Source organism: Microtus ochrogaster, chromosome 18, assembly GCF_000317375.1.
Source record: "Microtus ochrogaster isolate Prairie Vole_2 chromosome 18, MicOch1.0, whole genome shotgun sequence".
NCBI classification, from domain to species: Eukaryota; Metazoa; Chordata; class Mammalia; order Rodentia; family Cricetidae; genus Microtus; species Microtus ochrogaster.
Window position 1 is genome coordinate 14536369 of NC_022020.1, and position 25433 is coordinate 14561801.

Below are 25433 nucleotides of genomic sequence, written 5' to 3' on the forward strand. Positions count from 1 at the left end.
AAAAACATTTATAAACATAAACAATAAACATTAAAAAAAAAAAAAGGGAGGAAACCCCGACTTTGAACCCGAGTCTGTTTGAAGCAGACAGGAGCGCCCAAGGCACCGCAGCTTGGCTTTGTGCAGTGACTAGGGCTGCACAGGGAACGAGGCGTCGACTGCTACTGCTTGCTGGTGCATTCACTCATAAGTTCACTCTTGTCAGAGATCACGAAAAACCGCTGTCATGGAAGGAAAACATGAATAAGGAACTGGGAAACCGGGAGAAAGAGAAGGGACTGACGGGACAATGGAGCTGGCGGGTGGAGGCGGGAGAAAGACCCCATGTGGGAGGAGCGGAAGGGGCGGGACAGACGGAGCAGCCGCGCGCGAGCGGAAGGGGCGGGGACGCGCCGCGGGTCTTTGTGGCTGCTGTGCGCCGCCGTGGCTGCTCCCGCAGGGGCGCCGGGTCTGAGCAGAGGCGGTGTGTCCAGTCCCGTCGAGGCCCTCGACCGCCGCTTTCCGCGGGACAGCTCGGTGGTGCCCCTAAGGCCCGCGCTGACGCTGTGTTGTAAACCGGAAGCGAATAGCAGGGTGAGAGCCGCGGGCTGCCGAGGAAGCCAGGTTTGTGGCGGGTGTTTGCTTAGCCTGGTCTGCGAGCAGCGCTGTCTTCGGCGCCTGGGGTCTCTGCCCACGGAACCGAGGTGCCGTGAGAGAGCCCCGGGCATCCGGGCGTGGCAGACAGTGAGGGGCCAGGAGAGTTTCAGGCTGAGTTAACGGGTGGCCCGTGCTCCGTTACCCGTAGGGGACGGCAGTGGTGTGACTTGGGCTACTTGTCAGGGGTCGGGTTCTCTGGTGGGCACGGGGCTGGGTTGATGTGTAGGCTGGGACACGGGACGGTGCCCTCGCCGCCTCCGTCCCTGTAGGGAGGGGGCTCAGGGCCGGGTTTTTAACAATTAAAGGACATTCAGATCTCTGCATATACCCGCTCCAAACATCGTGTCATGTTCGCTCCATATCCGCACATCTAGGACGTGATTACTACCATATTTCGATTGGATTTAGAATATTCAGTTTTTGAGAACCTAAATTGACTTTTTGCATCCATAATAGCATGTTTTTTTTTTAAACCCAAGCCAAGTATTTTACAGTTACTGAATTCCTCACTAAATTCATTCATAAGCCAAACCTTTCCATAATACTAGTTCAAAACAAAGCCCCCACACAGTAAGTGCCTCCTATTCGCTGAAAACTTCAGTATACTAGCGGGACCAAACGGCGAGTATACAGCAATATTTTATTTAAACAAACTCATGTTTAGTGCAAATTTTTAAATGTTACTACCTTAAATGTAGACTAACACTATGTGCTATAAAAAAACAACTAAAAAGAAAATTAGGCTAGCACTCTATTCTGCCAAACGCTGGGCATAATGTTACATGCCTTTAATCGTAGCACTGCAGAGGCAGGAGGATCTGTGAGTTCAAGACCACCCCAGTGTACATAGCAGGTTCCAAGACTACATAGACCCTGTCTCAAAAAAAGGGGAAAAAAATTTGCCAAAGTATTATTATTCTTAGGTTTCTCAGTCTGAAGCCTGTATTTTATTAAAATTTTCTGTGGCTGGGGATGTAGCCCTGTGATAGAATGCTGTCTCACATGACGAAGGGCCTGGGTTCAAGTCCCAGCACTGTCGAAGGGGGACAAAGATGTGGCTTAGTAGCAAAGTGTTTGCCTGCCATTCATAAGACTGTGAGTTCATTCCCAGCACTGAAAAAAGTTCTGCTTTATATATGGAGTAAAGAATTTAATCAGAAACATGACTGAAAAGGAAATATTCTCACAATGTAATTCATATTAATATTGCATTCTTACACTTCTAAGCATTTTTTCTGTAATTATGAGTTCTACACAGTAGCGCTTTGATCTTAATTCTTTGTCAAGTTATTTAGTTTAAGCCTGTTACCTTTCAATATTACAAGTTTTTAGAGATTTTTCTTTCTGTGCTATAAGTTAATAGTGTTTTCATATCTTGTAGGATCCTCTCCCACGCACAAAGCTCAGTTATACTAAGGTTTCTGTAAGCTATTTCAGCCCAGAATGGCTATGGAATCCAGAACACTTTCAACTTTAAAACCTCAGGATCACCAAGAAGAAGAATTAATACTAGTAAAAATAGAAGATAGCTTTTCTTGGAGTCAGAACTGTAAACAGAATGGAAGCACCCAATCTTGCCAAGAATTGTTTCGCCAGCAGTTCAGAAAGTTTTGCTATCATGAAACACCCGGGCCCCGAGAGGCGCTGTGCCGACTCCAGGAGCTTTGCCATCAGTGGCTGATGCCAGAGCTGCACACAAAGGAGCAGATCCTCGAGCTGCTAGTGCTAGAGCAGTTCCTGAGCATCTTACCTGAGGAGCTGAGGGGATGGGTCCAACAGCATGGCCCAGGAAGTGGTGAGGAAGCTGTGAGTCTGCTGGAGGATCTGGAGAAAGAGTTTGATGATCCAGGGCAGCAGGTGGGAACAGAGATATGTTTTGTTGGGGGGTGGGGGATACAACCTCGATTATGTAGTATCTTATCTGGTTAAAATATCTCTCAGGAACCACAACCTTAATATAACAGTAGCACATACCTATCTCTACCACCCATCCTTCATATGTGACAGGGACCTCATTAACCTGTTCAAGGTTTTTACTAATCATATTTTACTGGTTTCAGGTCCCACATAGTCCACAAGGACCATCAGTGTCATGGAAAGATTTGACATATCTTAGAGAATCCCAGGATTCAACAAGCATCCAAGTCCGGCCTCTGAAGACACAGCTAAAATATTGGAAACCTTGCCCTTCCTCTAAAAGTGGTAAGAATAGAAAATCCTTAGATTTATGTAAGTTAGGCCTCTGGTTTTGAAAATGCAGGCTTGCATTTATAAACTTGTTGCATGTGAATATCACTTGTATTAATGAAAACCAGAGGTGCTCACTCCAGCAGCTGTGACCCTCATGAATTGCAGTAATCTTCCTTGTATGACCCTGGCATTGATTCACTTCATTGTTTTGTAACTTTGAAGACTGCTAAAAATGTCTAATACTGTAGTCGATAAGTTTCTATTCAAGTAACTTTGAGGCCTTCGTGAGTGGTTCCCACAGAGAAAAGCAGATGCAGCCTAGTGCAGCAAATTATAGAATGCACGTAGGCACTGTGTGGGTACTGTGGCAGCACATAAAGTGGCTCCAGACCTAATGTGAGAGTCAGGGAGGGCTGGAGAGTAGGCTGCTCTCGCAGGGGACATGGGTTCATGGCAGCTTACAACCGTCTATAACTCCAGATCCAACACCCTTTACTGACCCCTGTGGCACCATATGTGTACTTGGTACATAACATACATACCAGCAAAACACCCATATACATAAAATAATAAAATAAATCTTTTAAAAAATTAAATATTCAAGGAATACTTTCTGGAAGAAGAAACAGCTAAGCTGTAATTTGAACTAGAGTAAAGAAAACCAGGTAAATAGGTAATTAAAGCCATTAAAGTGAGAATACAAACCATTATGGAAATTATAAGTACTTTAATTTGACTGGAGAATTGATAAAGGAAGGTATAATGAAAGAAAATCTGAAGGAGAAAACGAGGCACAGTTGTTACAGCCTTTATGTCACACTGGTTCAGATCCTTTGTGTAAAGGGGTGCAGCTAAAGGGTAGTGGATAAGAAAGTGTAGTTCAGAACTCAGCTGCAGAGTATAGAAATGATTTGAGAAAACAAGACTAGAAGCTTATTAGACACTTGGCATCTAAGAGGCTATAGTGAATGAGGAAACCTGTGCTACTCTGAGGCATAGAGAAGATTAAAGCTGAATCTTATTCCTCAGCATTGAAAGTGCATTACAGTAGATGAGCATCATTAAAAGCAGATCATGAATGAGAATAATCTGAATGTGATAAAGTTTCAGTCTTGAACGACTTGGTTAATAATGGTACTGTTTGTTAAAAAAAAACTGATGTATTTGATATGGTGTATTTGGGTATAAATATAAGCAAAACTTCAATATGACAGTCTCCAGGTAGAATTGAAGATCTGAGAAAACATAAGCCTAAGTGTAAGTACTAATTGAAATCTAGGGTAAAGTTTCAACAGTGAAGATACAGAAAACCCAGTGTAGACTCTGAAGAAGTGTAGTTTTTAAGTGACTAGCCCTAAAATCTAAAACAACAGGGAGAGAAGGAGGGCACTCTCATTTCTAATTCCAGCCTGTAGATGGCTATAGGCTTGCCCTTGGTTTGAGGCCAGCCTGCTCTGGACAGTGAAAGAAACCCTATCTCAAGAGGAAACAGAACAATGAGAGGTATGGCTCTCAGTATCGTGCTACAAAAAGACTAAGATCCAAAAGTACCCCTTCAATTTATACAGTTATAAAAGCGGTGACCTTGGCAAAAGTACTGCCAAGGAGCAGTAGAGTTGAAGAGAAAGGCAGACTAGAAACCAGACTGCAGAATGGGATGATTCTAGACAAACCGTTTCAAGAAATTTCTCTGTAAATGTGAGGCTGCTCAGCAGATACATAGGCAGAGAGCTTGGTTTTTAAGGAGGGCGGGAGTGACCTGCACGTAAGCTGGTAAGTGGGATTGTCTTAGGTTTCTTTTGGGTTTTATGGTAAGATATCCTGGCTAAAGCAACTTAAGGGGAAAATGGTTTGTTTTACCTCATGATTACAGATTACATTTCATTGTTGAAGGACAGTTAAAATAGCAAGAACATGAAGCAGCGAGTTACATCCACAGTAAAGAGCAGAGAAGGATGAAAACATGCATGCCTGCTACTATACTCTTTTCTCTACTCTTACACAGTCCAGGACCCACATCCAGAAATGACATAGTCCACAGTGTGCTGGGCCTTTTCACATCAATTAACAGAAGACAGTTTCCCTCTCCCAGACACGCCCACAAGCCAACCTAATCCAGACAGCCTCACTGAGACATTCTTCCCTGGTGACCCTAGATTGTGTTGGGTTGATAATTAAAAACTAATCATTACAGGAAGTCAATTTAGAAAGAGACTGAAAATAGTAGAAAAGTAATGAGCAATTGTCTAGTTGATGTCTTAAAAGAAAGGAAAGGTGAAAGGTAAGGGAAGATAGATGTAGACTTCAGCACTGGAAAAGAGAAAAGATCCTAGGGGACAGTGACATCTCTCTAAGTGGACCCTAGAAGGGTCTATTTTCCCTTACATAAAAAGTATCTTAAGTTAGCCATATGGAGATGACATAGAATCCCAACGACTTGGAAAGTTGGGTAGGAAGAATCCTTTGAGACAAGAAGTATCAGGCTAACCTGTGGAACACAGAAAGACTTGAGAGTTTTGAAGAACCAATGTAAATTCTGGAGTTTTACTAATTTTATTTTGTTTTGTTTTGATTTTACCATGTCAGATTCTAAGAATAATGAAACAACAGCAACAGAGGACATTTCAGAAGAAAAGTCACCAGGACTCTCTTGGGACCCTTCATCTAGAGGTGTTAGTGAGCACAGAAGCAATTTAGAGTGGCAGCAGAGAAGTTCCCCTCTCCATAGGGGTAGTTTTAGTCAAGTGATCTTCACACACAAATCCTTAGCGAAGACGGATCATCATGATGAATCTCAAAGATGCTTAATTCTAAGTACCAACTCTGTAACATGTCAGAAAGTTTCTCCAGAAGAGAGACCTTACAGATGTGATGTATGTGGGCACAGCTTTAAACAGCATTTCTCTCTGACACAGCATCAGAGGATCCATACTGGAGAAAAGCCCTATAAATGCAGCCAGTGTGGGAAGGCCTTTAGTTTGAGGTCATATCTTATTATTCATCAGAAAATCCATAGTGGTGAAAAAGCATACGAATGTAATGAATGTGGAAAAGCCTTCAATCAGAGCTCAGCCCTCACTAGACATCGGAAAATCCATACAGGTGAGAAAGCTTGTAAATGTAATGAGTGTGGCAAAGCGTTCAGTCAGAGCTCTTACCTAATTATACATCAGAGAATTCACACTGGAGAGAAGCCCTATGAGTGTAACGAGTGCGGGAAAACCTTCAGCCAGAGCTCAAAGCTTATTAGACACCAGCGAATTCACACAGGAGAGAGACCCTACGAGTGCAGTCAATGTGGAAAAGCTTTCAAGCAGAGCTCAGAACTGATCACCCATCAGAGGATACACAGCGGAGAGAAACCCTATGAATGTAGAGAGTGTGGAAAAGCCTTCAGTCTGAACTCAAACCTCATCAGACACCAGAGAATTCACAGTGGAGAGGAACCCTATCGGTGTAATGACTGTGGCAAGACCTTCAAAAGGAGCTCAGCCCTTGTTCAGCACCAGAGAATCCATTCTGGGGATGAAGCTTATATATGTAATGAATGTGGGAAGGCTTTTAGGCACAGATCAGTGTTGATGCGCCATCAGAGAGTACACACTGTTAAGTAACTTAATACAATGATTCATAGTTTATTTTTCTCTATATTAGCCAGAACGTTGACTTTGGAGCAGGATTCCACAAAGGTAGTTTTAAAAAAAACAAACGGTCTTTAGTCAGTCTAACTTGCTATGTGTAGCACTTCCCGATACCACTGCGAATTTTCTTTAAAACTTCCTGTGATTGACCAGAGCAAGATAAAGGACCATTCCTTTGAGCTTTGCTCTTAACATTAGGAATACTCAGAAAAATTAAAAAAAAAAATGTAATATTGAGACCTCATTTTCTATGAGAACGTCATGGGAAAAGGCTTCATCCTGTCTGTCAGTACATCTGATTGTCTGTACCAGATAATATGAATGACATGAGAGACTGCTTAAGAAATTCAAAAGTTTTTTACTCAACAGTAGCCAGTCAACAAGAAAAGTGAGCAAACAATTTCATTGATGATTTGTTGATCCCAAGCCAGGCTCAAACTGAGCTTGAGAAGAAAAAGATACAAATTAGTTTAGACAACCTGAGGGCCCTGTCCATTCCCCCCACCCATGTACTGGGTATTGAACTTAGGGCCTCACATGCTAGGCAAGTGGTCAGTTCTGTTATTTTTTTATACCGGCTTTGTGCCAGTGACTAGAAATAAAATGAAAAAAGATATTTCTACAGTCTAATGGCCATTACCAGTCAGGTAATGACACTTTAATATGGTCACTATTACAGCCTTTGGGGGTGGAGTTCGGGTTTATCTGTGTAGCCTTGGCTGTCCTGGAACTCTGTAGACCATGCTGACTGGCCTTGAACTCAGAAATCTGCCTGCCACTGCCCTGCACTTTCCCCATTTCCCTCTTGTGAAGAACTCTGGATAAAGGATATTGAAATGACATGAAAAATGAGTTAACTAGGAAGGAAGATAGGCCAGGTTACAATGAAAGAGATTGTTTTGTTTATCACCAGGAACAAAATATGGAACATTACCTATTAAGTTCAAAATTGGCATCCTTTCTGTGAGACAGGATTACAGCCAGACTCTCAAGCACTGTATATGAGCCTATGTAGTTTCTATTAATAAACTCGTAAAATCCTAGAGTCCTTGGTCAGTGTGGCCTAATAGTAAGGGCTAATCAGTTTCCCAGCACAACCTGAGACAATGTTTAAACTACAGAGTAGGAGGAGTCCATTATATAAGAACAGCCTAGATGCAGACTCTTTGGGCTCTTAAGACAATATTGGAGTTGCTATATTAAAAGATGCCATAGCAACTGTTTGTAATGCTGCCATTTCTCCACCTGAGCACAATCTGCCTTGTGCAGGTGCTCAAAAATTCTCCATTTCTGGGTCTTTGGCACATATTTTGTCTTATGTCAGCAATATTTAGCAGTATCCTGAACATTTTAAGGGCAATGCTAGAGCAGTGAAGACGCTGATTTTGTTGGGCCTTGCCCTCTTCTGAGGAGCCCCACAGGAAGAGTATCCTAATGCTGGTGCACGGTGCAACGTGGAAAGCTGATCAACTCAAAAAGCCTTGTCATCCCTGCAGTCTCAACAGTGAGACAAAAGGCATACCTGGTCAGTTTGAGCTACATGATGGGACCATCTCAAAAACACTGGGTAGAAACAGTCAATTCAAAGACCTAATAGTTTGGAGGAATAATATACCTTAACAAAATCAAATCTATGTAGAAACAGAAAAATAATTTTTACAAGGATACAAAAGTAATGATGTCTTGGACATTTATAGGTGAGTATGTACTAACCAATAAAAATAACAAACTAAATGCCTAATGTAGATGTTCAGTAGATAATGTTAAAAAAGGGAGATACCCTAGATCTCTTACATAGGATCAGAAGGAGATGTAACGGGTATTTGTCAAGGGTTTTGCGTATGTTAGTCATTAGTACAAATCATATTGTACACATGGGAAATGGAGGTTATCATAGTTAAAAGGTCCAGAGTTTTAACTCAGAACTACAATTTTATATGTACTTTATACAATCCATGAAAAAGTCCCACTAACATTTAAGTCACAGATGTGCTAGTGAACAATATACATATGTCCAGTCATGGGAGTTACAGTCATGTTGGAGTAGGAGTGAAGGTGGTATTTATTTTCCATATAAAATTAACAAGGATTTGAACATTAGGACTCTTGTTGCTAATGAGCTGTGAATACATTACCTCTGGCAATCAGTACCAAAACCCTTCAGCACTGCATTGGACCTTGACACTCTACCCAGAAATATACTTAAGGAACCATGAATATGCAGCCTTACAAGCTGTTAAAACATGTGAAACATTCATGAGATATTAAATACACTATATACAGCATGAACCCATGTAAAACATTACGCATTAAAAATAACAGACATACAATGTCAAGATGGTTACTTCTGGGTAGTGAAGTTACAGGTAATGTGCTATTTTTGTATTTAAAGTTTTACTGCAAAGTCTAGCACTGCTTATAGAGGGAGGGGCAAGAGAATATAGTTCAGTTGTAAAGCATAAATTTACCATGTTTAAGGCCCCAGGCTAGCAGGCAGTGAACAAAAGCCCAAAATAGTGAAAACAAGTACTTGCCTTCTAAGACATCCGTGTCTCAAGTTTTAACTAACTTAACTCTGATCTTTCATTGTTGATGAAATCAATGCAGATATACTTTCATAATATTGAAGGAATCCCCTTCAAATTCTAAATTCCTGTGCAAGTTAACTTTCATGCATGATGATTTATGGCTCAGAAAAGCAAGTGGTAAGTAATTCAGAACTCCTGTCATTAATGCTTTCCCATGAGTTCAGCAGACATAAACAAGTTAGCTCATCTGTTAGAGGAGCTGAAGATGATCTTACAGTCAATGTCAGTCTTTATGCTTCATGGACACCAACAGCAGCTGAAAGGAAAACAGCCAGTGCCCTTCTCTCTGCTCTGCTCTTCCTCTTGCTCCAGGAGCAGCCTGTAAAGCAATGCTTGCCTCACATGGAACTTAAGTTCCTCCCTCATACCACAGCCTGCAACTAGGTCTGAGAGGACTGAGTTTCCAAGTCATTTGCCAGTGACCTACTAACCTACTTCTGTTTATGAACCGCTGAAGAGGAAGTCACATCTCGGCCATAAGCTTCATATGAAACTGTCTCAAAATTACCTAAAACATGGGACTAGAGAGATGGCTTAGAGCAGGAACTGCTTCTGTAGGGGACCAGAGTTCCATGCCCAGCACCCATACTGGGTGGTTTACCTCCTGTAACTCCACTCCAAAGGGATCCAGTGCCCGTTTCTGGCCTCTGTAGGCATTTGCATTCACATGCACATAATTTGATGTCAGACCAAAGGTCTTTCTCAGCACTTAGCACTGCTGAGGGAGGCTATCTTGGTGGATTTAGTATACGTATGAATTTAAAAGGGTCTTGATTTTTCACTCCAGTACTCCAGCAACTCAAAAGTCTGGCTATCACAGCTTCATGCTATTTCATTTAATTCAGGAACTAGAAATTAAGTGTGCTACTTCCCTTTTTTCTACACTCCTTTCTACCCTCCAGCCTAACTCCACTCATACTGTTTTTACCTGAATGATTTAAAAGCAAAATTTTAAAATTTCAGTTTTATTACAATACATTCCATTGCATGCTGATACTAAGCAACTGGAGTGCATATTGAACATAAAAATATTAAAATTAGAAAATTATACTAGAGATTTTTACCAGAAATATTAGAATTACAGAAAAACAGGAAGTAGTTCAAAAGTTAATCTTGCTATGGGTAACACCATTATGGATAAGTTATACTTCTCAATGCTCGCAATTAGAAAAAGGGTTAAATGATACTTAAAACACTTGTCATCTATAAGAAAGGCAATTCACGGTCCATTTGAATTATCTCTTTAAGTCAGATCTTACATAACTGCACATCCTTTGGAAGTGAGAACCATATCCATTTTTATCTCCTCTACTCACAATAGCTATTACCAAGTCTTCAAAAATGGTGCATTTTCCTAAGTAAAAATTACCATCAGCAATCGTGGGTTAATTAAAACTGCCAAATTAAAGTTTTGAAGAGTCTGAGAGATTGACTCAATATGTATTTCCCTCAAGTGGCTTATCATCTACAAGCCTAATGCTGAGAAGGACTCCAGACTCCAGTGTCCCTCAGCTTCCAGTGTATGCTGTTTCCTTGGTATACATTAGAAACACTAGTTACGCTAACTGAATACTTCCAGATCATAAAAGTCTCGTGATCTGAAACAGGTTATCCAACTCAGGCTATTACAAACAGCAAAAGAAACCAACCTGGCTTCTGAACTGGAATCAGAAAATTCCAGCAGGAATAGAAGAAACAGGAATGTCTCCAGATCCTCTCTTCTCATCATTCCATGTATGTATTATATAAACTCTGCCTCTGATCTTCTGCCATTAGCCTGGCTAACTTCTGTATTTTAGGTCTCAAATGAGATATCACACCCAAGGAAATATTTAGTTAATTTGTAAATCAGGTAAAGCATCTCTGGATATCTTCCAACAGAACCCTACATTTATCTGGCAGTTATTGACACACTCTTACCAGAATTACTTGATTAATAAATTTGTATATTCCATTAGCCCTAAATTTTGAGGGGGCAGTGATCAAGTCTGTTCTCCCAATGGTTAGGCTCAGGAGGTACCAATAAGGAAGTAGACTACATCAGGAAGCTCAGAGTTGAAAGAACTGGCAATGGGACAGACAGCTTCCATTCCTCAGATATTAAACTGACCCAGGACACGACATTTCATAGCCTCAATTCAACATTTCAGACTTCAGGAACTGAAAAATGCACTCCTGCCAGACACTGCACTGTCCACTTTGGCTGGACAGTGACCTTTGCATTTAGGAGATCGTGCTGGATCCACAGTCATGGACTCACATGGAGGTGCTCAATGACAGTTCTGTGGTGGGGAATGGATGAAGAACATACTGGTGAGGGTCCTCATTCAGAGTGGGTCCATCTTTTGAAAAGTCTGTAGACAAGATCTAGATAAAACTCTTCCAATATGTAAGCTGTTTGTGTGAGTCTCTTAAGGGAACTGAACTAGGCTGGAAAGAAAAAGTCTTGCTGTCTGGAAACTTCTAATTTTTGTGGAATCTCCCCTTCAAAGTGAATTCCTTGCATTTCACAATTACATAACTCTTACCCACAGAGCTGAACTCTGGTGTGTGCTCTCTGATGCTGCATAAGACCTGACCTATGCCTAAATATTTTCCTACATTCATAGCATTCATAAGGTTTTTCCCCAGAGTGGGTTCTCTGGTGCTGGGTGAGGGCTGAGCTTTGATTAAAGGACTTTTCACATTCATTACATTCATAAGGTTTCTCACCAGTATGGATTCTTTCGTGTTCCCTAAGAACAGAACTTCTCCTAAAAGCCTTACCACATTCAGTACATGCATAGCCTTTGTCTCCACTGTGAATCTTCTTATGCTGAATAAGAGTGGAGCTCTGGCTGAAGGCTTTCCCACACTCTTCACAACCGTAAGGTTTCTCTCCAGTATGAATTCTCCTGTGCCTAATGAGCCCTGAGCTGCCCCTGAAAGCTTTCCCACAGTCACAACATTCATAGGGTTTTTCACCACTGTGAATTCTCTGATGTCTAACAAGATCTGCTCTGAAACCAAAGGCTTTTCCACATTCTTTACATGCATAAGGTCTCTCTCCAGTATGACTTCTTTGATGTCTAATCAGCTTTGACCTATGGCAAAAAGCTTTCCCACAATCCAAACACTCATAGAGCAGTTTCCCTGTGTGAGTTCTGGACTGTGCAGTACCGTGATTTAGACTGAGAATTCCTTCACCTTCATTACACTTGAAGGTATTCTGTTCTGTGGGGGGTTTCTTGTTAAAGCTTGCCAGGCTGAAATAGCTTTCCTGGGAAGAAAGTGGACTTGTTTTGTTGCTTGCATCATCAATTCCTCTTTGCTTATTGTTGTCCAGACATCCCATAGTTTCTTCAACTATCTGTACTGGAGAAGATTCCCTAGGAAGTCTTCCTGGAGATGCCATGGCCACTGATGTAACACATTCAATAATTTCTTGCTTTGCTGTTAGTACTTTGTCAGTCACCATCTTGCTATCTAAAAATGTGAATAGGGTGTGTTATTCTTTTATGTTAAAAACGCTATAGGAGGAACAATAAATAAAGGAAAAGGGTAAGTGCTGGTTCTCAAGAGATGGCGTGGTGATTTTTTTTTTCTTCAAAACAGGGTTTCTTTGTGTAACAGTCCTAGCTGTCCTAGAACTAACTCTGTAGACCAGGCTGGCCTTGAACTCACAAAAACCTGGCTGGTTTGGTGATTTAAGAGGGCATACTCTTGCAGAGGACCCTGGTTCAGTTCCTAGCACCCACCTAGTGGCTCATAACCATCTCTAACTCCAGTTCCAGGAGATACAACACCCTCTTCTGGCCTCTGTGGGGACCAGGCATGCAGGTAGTGCATATGCAAACATGCAGGCAAACACTCATACGTTTAAAAAAATACCAGGGCTGGACATACAGCTCAGTGACTTTAGAGTGCTTGCAAACACAAGGCCCTGGGTTTAATCTCCAGGACTGGGGAAAGAGATACGGGTGGGAAAATGAGAATTCCCTAAACAGAACTCGAGAGTAAAATGGACAAAGAATATAAGTAAGTATTGGAGACATTGACAATTGAACAAGAAAACAATACTTAGAGGTGACAAACAGTAATACCAGTCATAAACCAGAAAGGGAAGAGATGATTCTAGGTTAGATAACATGAAAAAGGAGAAGAGGTTATACAGAATCAGGAATAAGATGACTTAAGAGTTGTAGATCAGCAGTACATCTAACAAAGTAGGAGAGCATGTGATACTATAAAATGTTTGGGGGATAGATAAGTATTGGACACAGGGAGGTGGGCAGGGAATAGAAGGCAAGATAGCATTTGCAAATTCTAGCAGGTTCCTAATAGGGCAAATCAATATAAGCAATAGAAAAAGACAAAGCATTTAGGAAGAAATACAGTTATAGTGACACTTATTCAAAGTGGTGCTTATCTTAATGGAAAAAGGCTAGGTGGTGGCACACACCTTAAATCCCAGTACTCAGGAAACAAAGACAAATAAATCTTTAAGTTTGAGGCCAGCCTCATTTACATACTGAGTTCCAGGCCAGCCAGGGTTATATACTGAGACCCTATCTCAAAAAAAAAAAACATAAATAAAATGCCCAACAAAGCACTAGTATATAATCAAGGCATAAAAATAGTGCACTTGTTGGGCATAGTGGTGCATGCCTTTAGTCCCAGTATTCAAGAAGCAGAGACGGGTGGATTTCTGTGAGTTTCAGGCCATTCTGGTTGGTTGACACAGTGTATTCCAAGACAGCCAGAGCTACTTAGTGAGACCCTGTCTTGAAAACAAAACAATAAAAATAAGTATTATATTAAGTGAAATGATGGGACCAGAGAAAGTTTGCATAAATCAGAAAAACAATTTTTTTCCCTGTTCCCAAAAAGACAGCAGGCATAATGGATAAGGAACACAGTAACCTCATGTCCAAAAAGTACAGTCATACCCTAAGGTACTAAGTAAGAGCTAGAGCTTCAACCAATATTACATTAAAGGAAATCAAAATCTGTCAAGACCTTAATAAAACTAAGTAAAGGGCCAAGTGTGGCATACACCTTTTAATTCCAACACTCAGGAGGCAGAGGCACAGGCCTTGTCTACAGGTTGAGTATCAGGTTCAGGACAGTCAAGGCTATGTAGCAATACTCTCAAAAAACCAAGGCAGCGATATAAAGGGAGGTGGGGGAGGGGTAGATATAGCTGTCCTAAAAGATTTAGACATTCTTAGGGTTTGCATGCTGTTTGATCTCTAAGGCTTCTCTGTTGGGAGTTTGGTCCGCAGTATAGTGATGTAGCAACTGATGGAGCCTTGAAGAGGGCAGGCCTACTAGGATATCCCAATCAACTGTAATGCTCTCAAAAAGGATTAAGATGTTTCCCATGGAAACTGAGAACTGGTTAGTTCTTGCAAGGACTGTTCTAAAAACCTGAACCTAACCTTGAGTTGGTGTCTCTGCTGTGGCTTTTATGTGATCACACATTTGTCTGTACTCTCATAACCAACGTCATGATATGATGTTACAGAAAGGACCCTAACCAGAAATGAGCCAATGAAGGTAACACAGCCCTAAATCTCCAAATGTATGAACAAATAAACCATTTTTCTTTATAATGTTAACTGCTTCAGGTATCTCATTATACTGATTAAAAACTAATACAGATGCCAGGCTATGGTGGTACACATCTTTAATCCCAGCACTTGGGAGGCAGAGGCAGGTGAATCTGAGTTTGAGGCCTGCCTGTTCTATAGAGTGAGTTACAGGACAGCCAAGGCTACACAGAGAAACCATGTCTCAAATAAATAAATAAATAAAGTCTTTATCAAACAACAAGAAACTAACACAGACAATTAGGTATTATTAGCTATTAGTAGATAGTTCTCTGTAAGGCAATATGATAAGATCATTTTTTAAAATGCATTTGAATGTGTAAGGTTGAGTGGGTGTTTCTAAATTAATCTCAGTAGGTAACTTACGTGATTACTTTGGTGAACTGCCAAGGTCTAAGGTCAGGCCTTCAGGCTTCTGTCCTCCTATATCTAATTCTATCAACATACAACAGATTGACCTCTTAGGGCGGGCTCATACTAGCCAACCTCTTGTAACTATATAGTACAACTGTAATAAGAATAATGTAAATTACATAGATTTGACTGAATAAGGCATTCTCTTAATAATTAAGTTTCGTGGGACTGTAACAAGATTGCTTGGTGAAAATGAAATCAGAAGCAGATGTGACAGGCATTAACCACAGGGATGGCTGATGTCTATAGAGATGTTGTCAATAACTTAAAAGTCCTTTCGGCTCTAATCCTTGGCATCTGTGATACTTTGATTTATTGCCTCCTCATTTCAAATCTATCATTGTCCTATCCATAATACTGGCATATGCTAGCATGTGTGTTTTATCAGTTGAGTGAGTTAGAAGGACTTTGAGGAAGATCTTTCTCTTTATTCCTACAGCATTTAGGACACCAAACAACAAACACTAGAATAAATTTCAAAGAAGCTGTCCACCTTGGCAGCTTCCCAGCAAATTTTATACTAAGTCAAATTTCCTGGCAGGCTTTTAGTACCCTAAAGGTGGCTTCTGCTGGATCTGGCCTGCTGAGCATTTCAGAGTACACGTCTTCCTCTGTCTGTGACTGTACCTCTCTAACAAGATCAGATGTCAGCCCTAGCAGGAGCAGATGACACATGGCACCTCTCGCATATGTGTTCTGAGGTCTTCCCGCCTTAGCCCTGTACGTTCTAGAGTGTGACTTTTAGTGATCAATGCTCTGCTACTTTTCTTCTTGAGACCATCTCGTTGTGTAGTCCAGGCTGGCCTCGGTCACGCAGCCCTCCTACCTCTCAGCCTTTCAAGTCGGTACTGGTATTATAGGTACTAGTATTCAACATCTGGCTTGCAGCTGACAATTTTTAACATTACATTTTCCCTTTCCCTTCTTAGGAACTTCCTTATAAGTGTGACAAAAATACTTTTGAAAACAGCATTAGTCTTGGAATATGGCATCAGAAAATCTTATGAAAGACTTTAGTTATTAATCCAAGTTTTAAAAATTATATTGAAATTTCAGATTCTAGGCTGAGTCAATAGAAGAATATTTCAAAGTCAGCATGATTTTCCACAACACTTAGTGACAGTACAGCTGACAGTCATTAAGAAAGTCTTGGCGCATTTGATAGTGCTCACCTTCATCCTCAACCCTAAATGGTAGGGTTGCCCCATCTCTCTCATGGAAAACCTGAGGCTCCTGGGGTTCACTCCTGCAATGGTCCTCCAAGGACGGCAGTGGGCTACTCAGAGGTTTCTGTGTTCCCATGGGTGTCATTTCTTGGCCAAGAGCTGTGTCCTAGAATAACAAATACCAGCACTGTGACTCATGATATACAGGAGAATCACCAACAGCGATGGACAAGGCAGAAGAGCCAGAAAACTCTTCAGATGACTAGGAAAACAACAACACCACCACAGACCCCATGACTTGAACTAATGGGTGAATAATTTATTTACCGAGAGGCAGAAACTGGCTAAGTTCCTGAGAGCCGAGTCAGTGCTACTCATAATGGCTTCTCTAATAACCACAATAGATCAAAACCACCACCACCAACAACAACAAAAAAAAAAAAAACCCTTACCTCTTACCTGCTGTTTAGGTTCATCAAATTCTCTCTCCAGCTCCTCCAGCAGAGTAACAGCCTCCTCTCCGTTTCCAGGTCTGCGCTCCTGCACCCAGGCCTGCAGCTCCATAGGCAGGATGGCCACAAACTGCTCCAGCACCAACAGCTCCAGGATCTGCTCCTTGGAGCGCTCCTCTGGCCTCAGCCACTGCTGACAAAGCTTCTGCAGTTGGTTCAGAGCCTCCCGAGGCCCAGTGAAGTCAGAGTAGCCAAACTGTCTAAACTGCTGGCGGAAAACCTCCTGGCTCTGGAGGTTTCCCTGAAGACTGAAGTCCTGCCTCCAAACATTTTCTTCTTCAACTTTCACAAAGCTGAGTCCATTTTGTCCTTTTGGAGCAGGACAGGCCAAGGCTGTGGCCTCTCTGAACATCCTGAAAAGACTACCTAGCTGAGGTAGAGAGGAGGTGGGCAGTGTTCACGTTACACAGGGAAAGCATGTGCTCAGAATGTAACTACATGGTTATGGAGGACAGCCTTTGGTATACACCACTGAGGGCAGGGGGAGAGACTGGCCTGCAGAGCTAAGGAATGCAACTCTCTGGTTACTGTGCCAGTGTAGAAAACGGGCTAAAAGGGTACGGTACTTCCATACAAATGATAACCTTCAGATTATTCAAGATTGTTTTCAGAACATGAGACAAAATTTTAGTATAGCTACAATCAAGTGACCTTCAGTAATAACATTAAGGACTATCATGATTTGTCCATTCTCCGAATGAGGCTTCCGAGGATCATAAGATGACCCAGGCACACAGCTAATGAACAGGAGAGCTGGACTTTGCATGCAAAGTATTTAGCCCTGTCACAGTCTCCCAAAAGACAGGAACTCAAATGTAGCACTGGTCATGGGCCAGGCAGCTTACAAGAGCTATTTTATTGGATTTCAACAATACCACTGTGCAGTAAATACCACCCCATGTTTTACAGATGAAGTCAAGTATCTTGAATTTGCCTGACGTTCAATCACTAACTGTTTTTATTCCGGAATGGATTGCCCAAACCAGTTTTGGTTGTTCTTGCAAATTAGTAATGACGGCAAAAATGTTTGAATGGGGTCACAGGAATGCACAAAGAAGGGAAGATTGTTCCTCACTGAAAGTCACAGCAGAAAATTCCCTTCATTATTTCACAAATACTTAAAAATCTACTGTGTGCTATGCAGACTGCTAAACAGGTCTCACATTAAAGTTTTCTTCCAATGGCCTCCTAGTTCAGTGTGAAGTAACAACAGGTAAACAGCATGATAAATCAGAGGAAAGTAAACACAAGGAAAAGACCAACGACTAAGACCAGAGAGAGGGGCCAGAAGAGGCAGGGAGCTCAGAGGAATGTGATCTGAGTGACAGAGATGGGGTGAGAGGGCATGGCCTTGCAGAGGCTGACGGTGGTTTAGGGCCAGCAGACCAATGGCTGTGACCTCCAGGTATAGCTCAATTAGCCTCGGAAGATGAATCCTATGACAGATCCAGTCAAAATCTCCAGGAATATGGCTTTATTTAATGCCCCAGGTATTTCTATGCACCCACATTTAAAAGTCTATGCCAGACCCTGGAACACTAATGGATACTAAGAGAAAACATACCTATAGCAGAACAGCCAAACCACCCATGGTCTGAGCCAAAGCCGCAGCATGGCTGGAAGGTCTGTCTCCCAGGCAGAGTGGTATGCAGAAGAGGTGGGTCCACAGTCATTCAGGTGAGAGACTGTAATGGCTTGAGGAATAGGACCCAAGATACAGAAGCTGAACAAGACTTAGAGACCTACTTGATAAAGGTTTGGAAGATAGAGGGGCCAAGACCAGGTATAGTGTCTCAAGCCTGTAATCCCACCATTTACTAGCCTGAGGCAGGAAGACTGAATCCCAGGTAGCTCAGGCTGCATAGTGAGTTCTAACCTACTGAGAATCTAAAGAAAGAATTCAGGTTTCTGGGCACTTCTAGTGGCTGGAAGATGATTGTGCCATATGTTGAACTATTCAGTAAGAAAGTTAGGTCTGAGATACCTTCAAAGCAACATTTCCTCTGTGCTGTGACAGATATTAACAGATGCTTCAGAAATAGCCAGGGACAAACAACATGCACACATACACATAAACCCAGGGATAAATAACATGTACGTGCATACCATATAAATATATACATATATACAGTGTGAGTGTATATATATATATGTGTGTGTGTGTATATATATATACACACACACACAAATATAAATACACACACATATATTTTTATATATTTTAGAGACAGGGTTTTACCATGTAGCTAGGGCTATTCTCAAAACCCACAATCCTCCTTACCTCTGCCTCTTAAACACCTCCCAAACTCTTAAATTTTGGTATGAGAGAAATAATAACTACTTCTTTTCTTACTAAGTCAATCAGGATTTAAGAAATTTCAGGGCTACATAGTGATATCTCAAAGAGGGTGGAAAGACAAGATGGCACAGAAGACAATTGCCACCAAATCTGATGACCCAAGTTTGATACCTGGAACACAAAGAGTAAGAAAAGAACCCCTAAATGTTTTCCTCTGATCTATACACACACCCCAGATAAATTCAAATGTAAGCAGAAATGCTATGTGCCATGTTGTCAGATCTGTTTATACCGGGGCTGCACACTGATGCATGCTTTTCACTTGGTGATCGTGAGTCTGTTACTAGTCTCTAGCCTTTTGTCCAAGTGTTTGGGATATTACTCAGTTTTTGAAATGCCATGATTTGTTTTTAATTATATATATGGGTGTGTATGTATGGGTTTGTGCTCATGTGTGCAGTGCCCTCAGAGGCTAGAAAAGGATATTTGATTCCCTGGAGCTAGAGTTACAGAAAGTTGTCCACCAGCCAACATACATGTTAGAAACTGAACTCAAGTCCTCTGCAAGGGCAATATAAGCCCTGAGCCACCTCATCAGCCCTCAGACAATTATACTGTAAGTCCTGTGCCTGAACACCTTGTCCTTCAGGCGCATGTGGCTGAGGGGCGTTTATAATCATAAAGAATATGTTATGATTATCCTCCAGTTCCTTTCCAGTGTTCCCCATAAAATTAGCCCTAGCATTTCCCTTTTCTGTCTCTCCTCACGTCCCGTCCCCCAAGATTCCATACCCTCACTTTCCGCTAATATCCATCAGTTATCTACAACTTCTACCTGATCTCCGAGACCTAGTTGCCTACATGAATTTTCCTGAAACTCTCGAAAGGACTTTAGATGCAGCATAAGTCATAGTATTATACTTCATAAAGTCACGGGGTAACCACCAAGCTGATTTTTGCCAGCTTAAACCAGGATTCAGGTCAGGCGGTGGTGGCGCACGCCTTTAAACCCAGTACTCAGGAGGCAGAGGCAGGAGGATCTCTGTGAGTTTGAGGCCAGCCTGGTCTAGAGAGAGAGTTCAAGGACAGCCAGGGCTATGCAAAGAAACCCTGTCTTGGGGGAAAAGCAGAACAAAATAACAGAAAACCCTGTGTTCAGGAGACAGGACTATCCACCCGGCTGTGCGGCCAGTAGCTGACACCTCAGCAGTCCTCTCGAACTCTTTCCTGCTGTTTTTACTTCCTACTTCTGGAGTCTGCCCTTCCAAATCTAGTCATCACCCCAGTGCTATTCCATGTGTGAAACCACACAACCTAACCACCTGCTGGGCCCAAACTCACTCAGTCCCCACCAGCCTGTTATCCACACTGTAACCAGAGTGGTCTTTGCAAATTGAAAATATTATATTCCTCTGGCCAACTTTTGTTCACAGCAGTGTTTACTGATCAGGGTCAGCTGTCGGTTTTGACTTTTGATACCTAATGTGATATCAAGACTGTTCTTGGGAGGCAGGAGAAATGGCTCAGCAGTTAAGAGCACTAACTGTTCCCCCAAAGGAGCTGGGATCAAGTCCAGCACCTACAGGGCAGCTGAGAGCAGTCTGTAAATTCAGTTCCAGAGGATTCAATGTCCACTTCTGGCTTCCAAGGGCTCTGCAAACACTTAGTACACAGAACATGTAAATAAATGAAAAATAAAAGAATCTAAATGACAAAATAAAACAAACAAACAAAAAGACCATTATGAGCCAGACTGGTTTTCACAGTGCATCACTCACTAGCTAGCAATCAGTTCTGGCTGGCAGCTAGATATACTACTAGCAAGACTAGATATATTACTCGTAAGGATGCTACATATGTTCCCTGCCCTGGGAGAGTTTTTAATGTCCTCATGTCACTCACTGGGGATGGGAATGGGGTGACTTCTAGCTCAGTCAGATGCACCTAAATCAGATCCCAGTATGTACATCTGTGACACCATCTACAAAGGATCCTGAGATGTCAGTGCTGAGAACTCTGATTCAGTTAAGGAGTTGTAAGAGACAAGGTTCAAGGGAACTACATTTCCCTCAAACTACTTCACTTTTTGAAAAAAAAAACCCACTTTATTGGGGTGGGGAGGGTTTGCTGGAGATGGTTCAGTGGTTAAGCACACTTACTGCTCTTACAGAGAACCCAGGTTCAGTTCCCAGTACCCACACAGGGGCTCAAAACCACCTTGACTCCAGTTCCAGGGACTCCACTGCACATGCTGTACATAAATGCACACAGATACACATAATAAAAACGCTTTAATGGGACTACTGGTCTTGTCTATGACTCTACAACAATCTATATTGTTCTGACTCACCATTGTGAGCCAAAAATCACTCAACCCCAAAATAAATGAAACTATACACCACAAATACATACAGAACTGAACCTACATATGTGTGTGTGCATGCGCATATCCATATGTGTATGCACTCACGTGAATGTCAGCATGGTCAAAAAAGAATTTCAAAGAAGCACTGGTCAACACTGTCAGCTACCTAATACAAACTGGGAAACGTTTCCAGAGCACTTGGCAGATTGCAGGTAAGTGATTTAGCTCACAAAAGCACCAATGTTGGAGTCAGACAATCATACTCTGTCTAGTAATCATGGTGAGATTTTACTCAGCAGCTGACCCTTTCTGAGATTCCATTCCCTCTCCTGGAAAGAGCAAGGTGCAATAGGAGCTTGGGCTGCTGGTATGTTAGACACACTTTCACACAAACAGTCCTCCTCCCAGCTCCCACAGCAGGAAGCAACTCGTGTGAGCATCCTTTCTCTGGGAACCAACAGACCCAGAAGAATCCCCTCGACCCAAGGTCTCAGGAAGGCTCTCCCCCTCAGGACCACTCTCCTACCCTAACCACTTCAAGGTCAGCAGCAAACAAGCATGAAAATCTCCACCTCCCAGGGTGCGCTGAAGTGACTCAAACAAGCAAACACAAAATGTGCTTCTGCTGCTCCGCCACTGCTATGGTAAGTCAAGATTCTTACCATTTCCCCTTGTTTTTCCTGCCTCCTGACTGGGAGCTTTCGTGTCAAGGCAGGGCCCATCTCCTGAGGACTGTAGGAACAAATCTAGCCTTTCCAACTCAATCACCTCCTGTTCTCTGTCTCACCATACCTGAACAACAATAAAACCACATTTTAAAACTGGCCCAGTAAGATACTCAAGGCAAGAGGCAAATCCCATTCCACAAGGAGTGAGTTACAAAATAGGCCTCACTGGGAAATTTACCAAAAGGACATCAATAAAATCAAGCCCAGGTTCTTGATTCTCCCATCCTTTCACAGAGGGCAAGTCTAGAGAGGCACTGCAGTGTTTCAGGGCCACACCCCCACTTCTTAGCACACTAACTGGGGAAGCAAGCTTGTCTGTGAGGATAGAAAGTAACCATTCTGATCAGAAAACCTGATTCAGGTGTCACCCAGGAAATGGTGAAGGGGGTGGGAGGCACTGAGCTTGGGTCCAAGCCTCCAACTAGCCATCAGTCTAACCAAGAGGAAACCCCCAGGACCCTTCTGGGCAATCCTCTCCTGGCAGGGAAGGCTGTAACCAACTATTAAAGCATCTGTCCTAAAAGTAATGTGTTAGAATGTTCCTGCTTGATCATTTAATACTTAACAACACACTGGGCCTTTGTAGTAGATCCCAGCTTTATCAGCCCATTTTAAATGTCTCAACACGCTTTGTCTTCACAGCATGCTATGGTGTAAGTTCAACTGTGCTAAGAGAAACAGTGCTGCCCCACCTATGGGGCTTGGGAGGTTATCCGGACTGCTGTTTCATTGAGTTTGCTTTTGTTGAGTTTGGTTATTGTTGTTGTTGTTTTGTTTTTTACTTTGAGCTGGCCTTTAACAATGTGGTCCCCCTGCCTCCACCATCTGAGAGCTGGGACTATAGGCCTGACTCTGGAGTCCACACTCTTGGTGCTGCCTCTGCTGAATGCTGCTCACATCAGCGTTACTAAGTCAGGGTGCTCACCAGAGAGCCTGGTTTTCACAAACTTGTTAATATTTATTGTGTGCAGACACTCTATTAGGGGCTGGACGGTTATGAGGACATTACCTGCCTCACAGAACTCAACAGCGGGGTAACGGGGCGGCATGTATTAAACAGAAGTACACTTGTATCTAATAGTGAATACAATTACAGAAAGCCAGACCTGGTAGCACAGGACTGTGAGCTCTGTGGGGGAGGCTGAGGCAGGACTTCGCCAAATTCAAGGTTATCCTGGGCTAGAGTGAGCTCAGGGCCAGCCTGGGCAACAAGTGAGACCCTGTCACCAATTTTAAAATAACCTAGAGAGAAGCTGGTGCTCTCAGAGTGTTTAATAAAGGAAAGCCAAGACCATGACTGAGATCCGGCCCTGGGACCAGCTTTGTTCTCAAGCAAAGACCTGGCAGCACCCACAAGCAAGAGGCGCTGGTAAGTGGGAGAGCAATCGGTGTAAAAGAACCGCAACTGGGAGCGCGCGGCAAGCAGAGGCGCCAGATGAGAGACAGGCGACCCGCGGACCTAGAAGAGGCCTGGCACAGCTCCATGCTCTCCCTGAGACGGGCGCGAGACGAGGGATAGAAGAGAGGGTGTACGGGAGGATGGCGGCCCGAACAGAAGGGGCTGGAAGGCATCAAAGCCGAGGGGCTGCACCTTGGCACTCACCTCGGCTCCGCAGGTAACCCGAACCGCCCGGGGAAGCGGAGAAGCCACTAGACGCACTCCCCCGGAAGTGGGGACGAGAGGGTCCCTCTAGGAACCCGGAGGACTACTATTCTGTGGCCGCCGTGCTCTTTGGGTAGTCTGCTAGGGAGGGGTGTACTGGGAAAAGAGTGACTGAATACATGATAAAATTGCAAAGAAATTTTACAGTGAACCAGATTTTGAGAGCTGAATCAAATCAGTGAGTGGAAGGGAATATCAGGTTTTCAAGAAATGTTCAATATCCGTACTATCCAATATGGACAACATTGGCCACATGAAGCTACTGATGATTAAATTATGTGTACTTTCCCCTCAAGTTGGTCTGGCCGCAAAGGACTCCCTGCTGATGATTATTCTTTCCCAACTTTATTAAGATCATTATTTAAAGACAAAGCTTTCCTGAGAGCCAAAAAAGGTGTAAATCAAAATACAGGTGTTGAGCCTGATAGAATACCTAAGTTATGCAGGTTCTGAAATACCCTTCAGAAACCAGCACTCACGTTCTTTCAGGACTCTATGGTGAACTACATACAGTCTTCTAAAAGATAGTCATTTCTATGCATGCATGGTTTATGTTTTCTTAAAATCAAGATTACAGCAGGCAGTGGTGGTGCATGACTTTAATCCCAGGAGGCAGAGTTCGATGGATCTCGAGTTCGAGGCCAGCCTGGTCTACAAAGTGAGTTCCAGAACAGCCAGGACTGTTACACAGGGGGGAGGACGACCACGATTACAAACATCAAAAAGAAGAATGCTCTGCTGTTTTCTCTGACCCCGGTTCTGTTGCCCAGTTCTGCTATTCACTGAGCTTTGTACAGTACATAATTCTGTGGTCATGACCCAAGAGTCTGCATGCATCTCCTCACTTCTCCATGAATCTTCAAGCTGAGAGGGCTCAGGCTTTTGAAGACCATTCTAGATCCTGTGTGTCTGTTGTAGCACAGTGTCTGATATAGTAATAGTCACTGAATAAATAAATTCACATAGTCCTAAAAAATTCCAATGTTATCAAGGCATTGTGGCACTTTAATCTCCGCACTTAGAAGGCAGAGGCAGGGGGATCTTTGTGAGTTCTGATTTATAATAGTGATTTCTAGAAGAGTCAAAGCTACATAATAGAGACTCTGTCTCAGTAATAATATTATTAACCCAAGGCTTCATTCCATGACCATGAGTCTCAGCTTACACCTGTGGCTCCTAGCTTGACTCTGCTTTCTCCCACTTTGCTCCTTTCTGCTTTGTTGATATCAAATTCCAGCATTAGACTCCTAGTCACATGAGCACTGCAAGACTACCTGGCCAGTTCCTATATTTGTGTAAGCCAACTTTCCTTAAGGAGATACATACAACACATACACACTACTACTATTGTGTTTCTACTGACTGGACAATGATGCTATATCAATAAAAAAAAAGTCATTTCACGATGAAAAACGGGGTGGTGGGGAGTGCATACCTAAAATCTCATCACTCAGGAACCTAAGGCAGGAAGACAACCAGGAGTCCCAGGTCAGCCAGAGCTGTATAGCTAGACCCTATTTCAAAACAGCACCACCACACAAGAGGACTGCAAGATGCCTCCGTGGATAAAGCACTTGCTGGCTTTGAGTTCCTGTCCTGCAACTCAACGAAATGGGAAGGAAACAGCCAAGTAATGCAAT

The 25433-nt window shown here is 42.6% G+C and overlaps 3 protein-coding genes across 4 annotated transcripts in view; 1 reads left to right on the forward strand and 2 right to left on the reverse strand.

The window, feature by feature from the left end:
* Positions 1-399: 399 nt before the first annotated feature.
* Positions 400-25433, forward strand: part of LOC101979204 (zinc finger protein 397) — a 38727-nt gene continuing 13693 nt past the window's right edge. The window contains exons 1-4 of the mRNA XM_005355832.3: positions 400-603; positions 2018-2493; positions 2697-2838; positions 5413-6431. Coding sequence (XP_005355889.2) covers positions 2080-2493; positions 2697-2838; positions 5413-6431 — 1575 coding nt within the window. The 5' untranslated portion in view covers positions 400-603; positions 2018-2079. The remainder of the gene's footprint in view (positions 604-2017; positions 2494-2696; positions 2839-5412; positions 6432-25433) is intronic.
* The window catches only part of LOC101978918 (zinc finger protein 24), a 49043-nt gene continuing 30242 nt past the window's right edge, over positions 6633-25433 (reverse strand). The window contains exon 8 of the mRNA XM_026783410.1: positions 6633-12198. Within this exon, the coding sequence (XP_026639211.1) occupies positions 11580-12198 (619 nt within the window). The 3' untranslated portion in view covers positions 6633-11579. The remainder of the gene's footprint in view (positions 12199-25433) is intronic.
* LOC113455440 (zinc finger and SCAN domain-containing protein 30-like) lies at positions 12445-18867 on the reverse strand. Of its 2 annotated transcripts, XM_026783412.1 has the most exons (4): positions 16686-18867; positions 16233-16392; positions 15013-15081; positions 12445-12520 (listed from the first exon to the last, which is right to left on the reverse strand). In XM_026783412.1, exons 1-3 carry the CDS (start codon positions 17088-17090, stop codon positions 15017-15019), a joined length of 630 nt encoding a protein of 209 aa, XP_026639213.1. In that variant the 5' UTR covers positions 17091-18867; the 3' UTR covers positions 12445-12520; positions 15013-15016. The 2 variants fall into 2 exon arrangements, with proteins under 2 accessions (XP_026639213.1, XP_026639212.1); XM_026783411.1 differs by lacking the exons at positions 12445-12520; positions 15013-15081 and adding an exon at positions 13578-13818.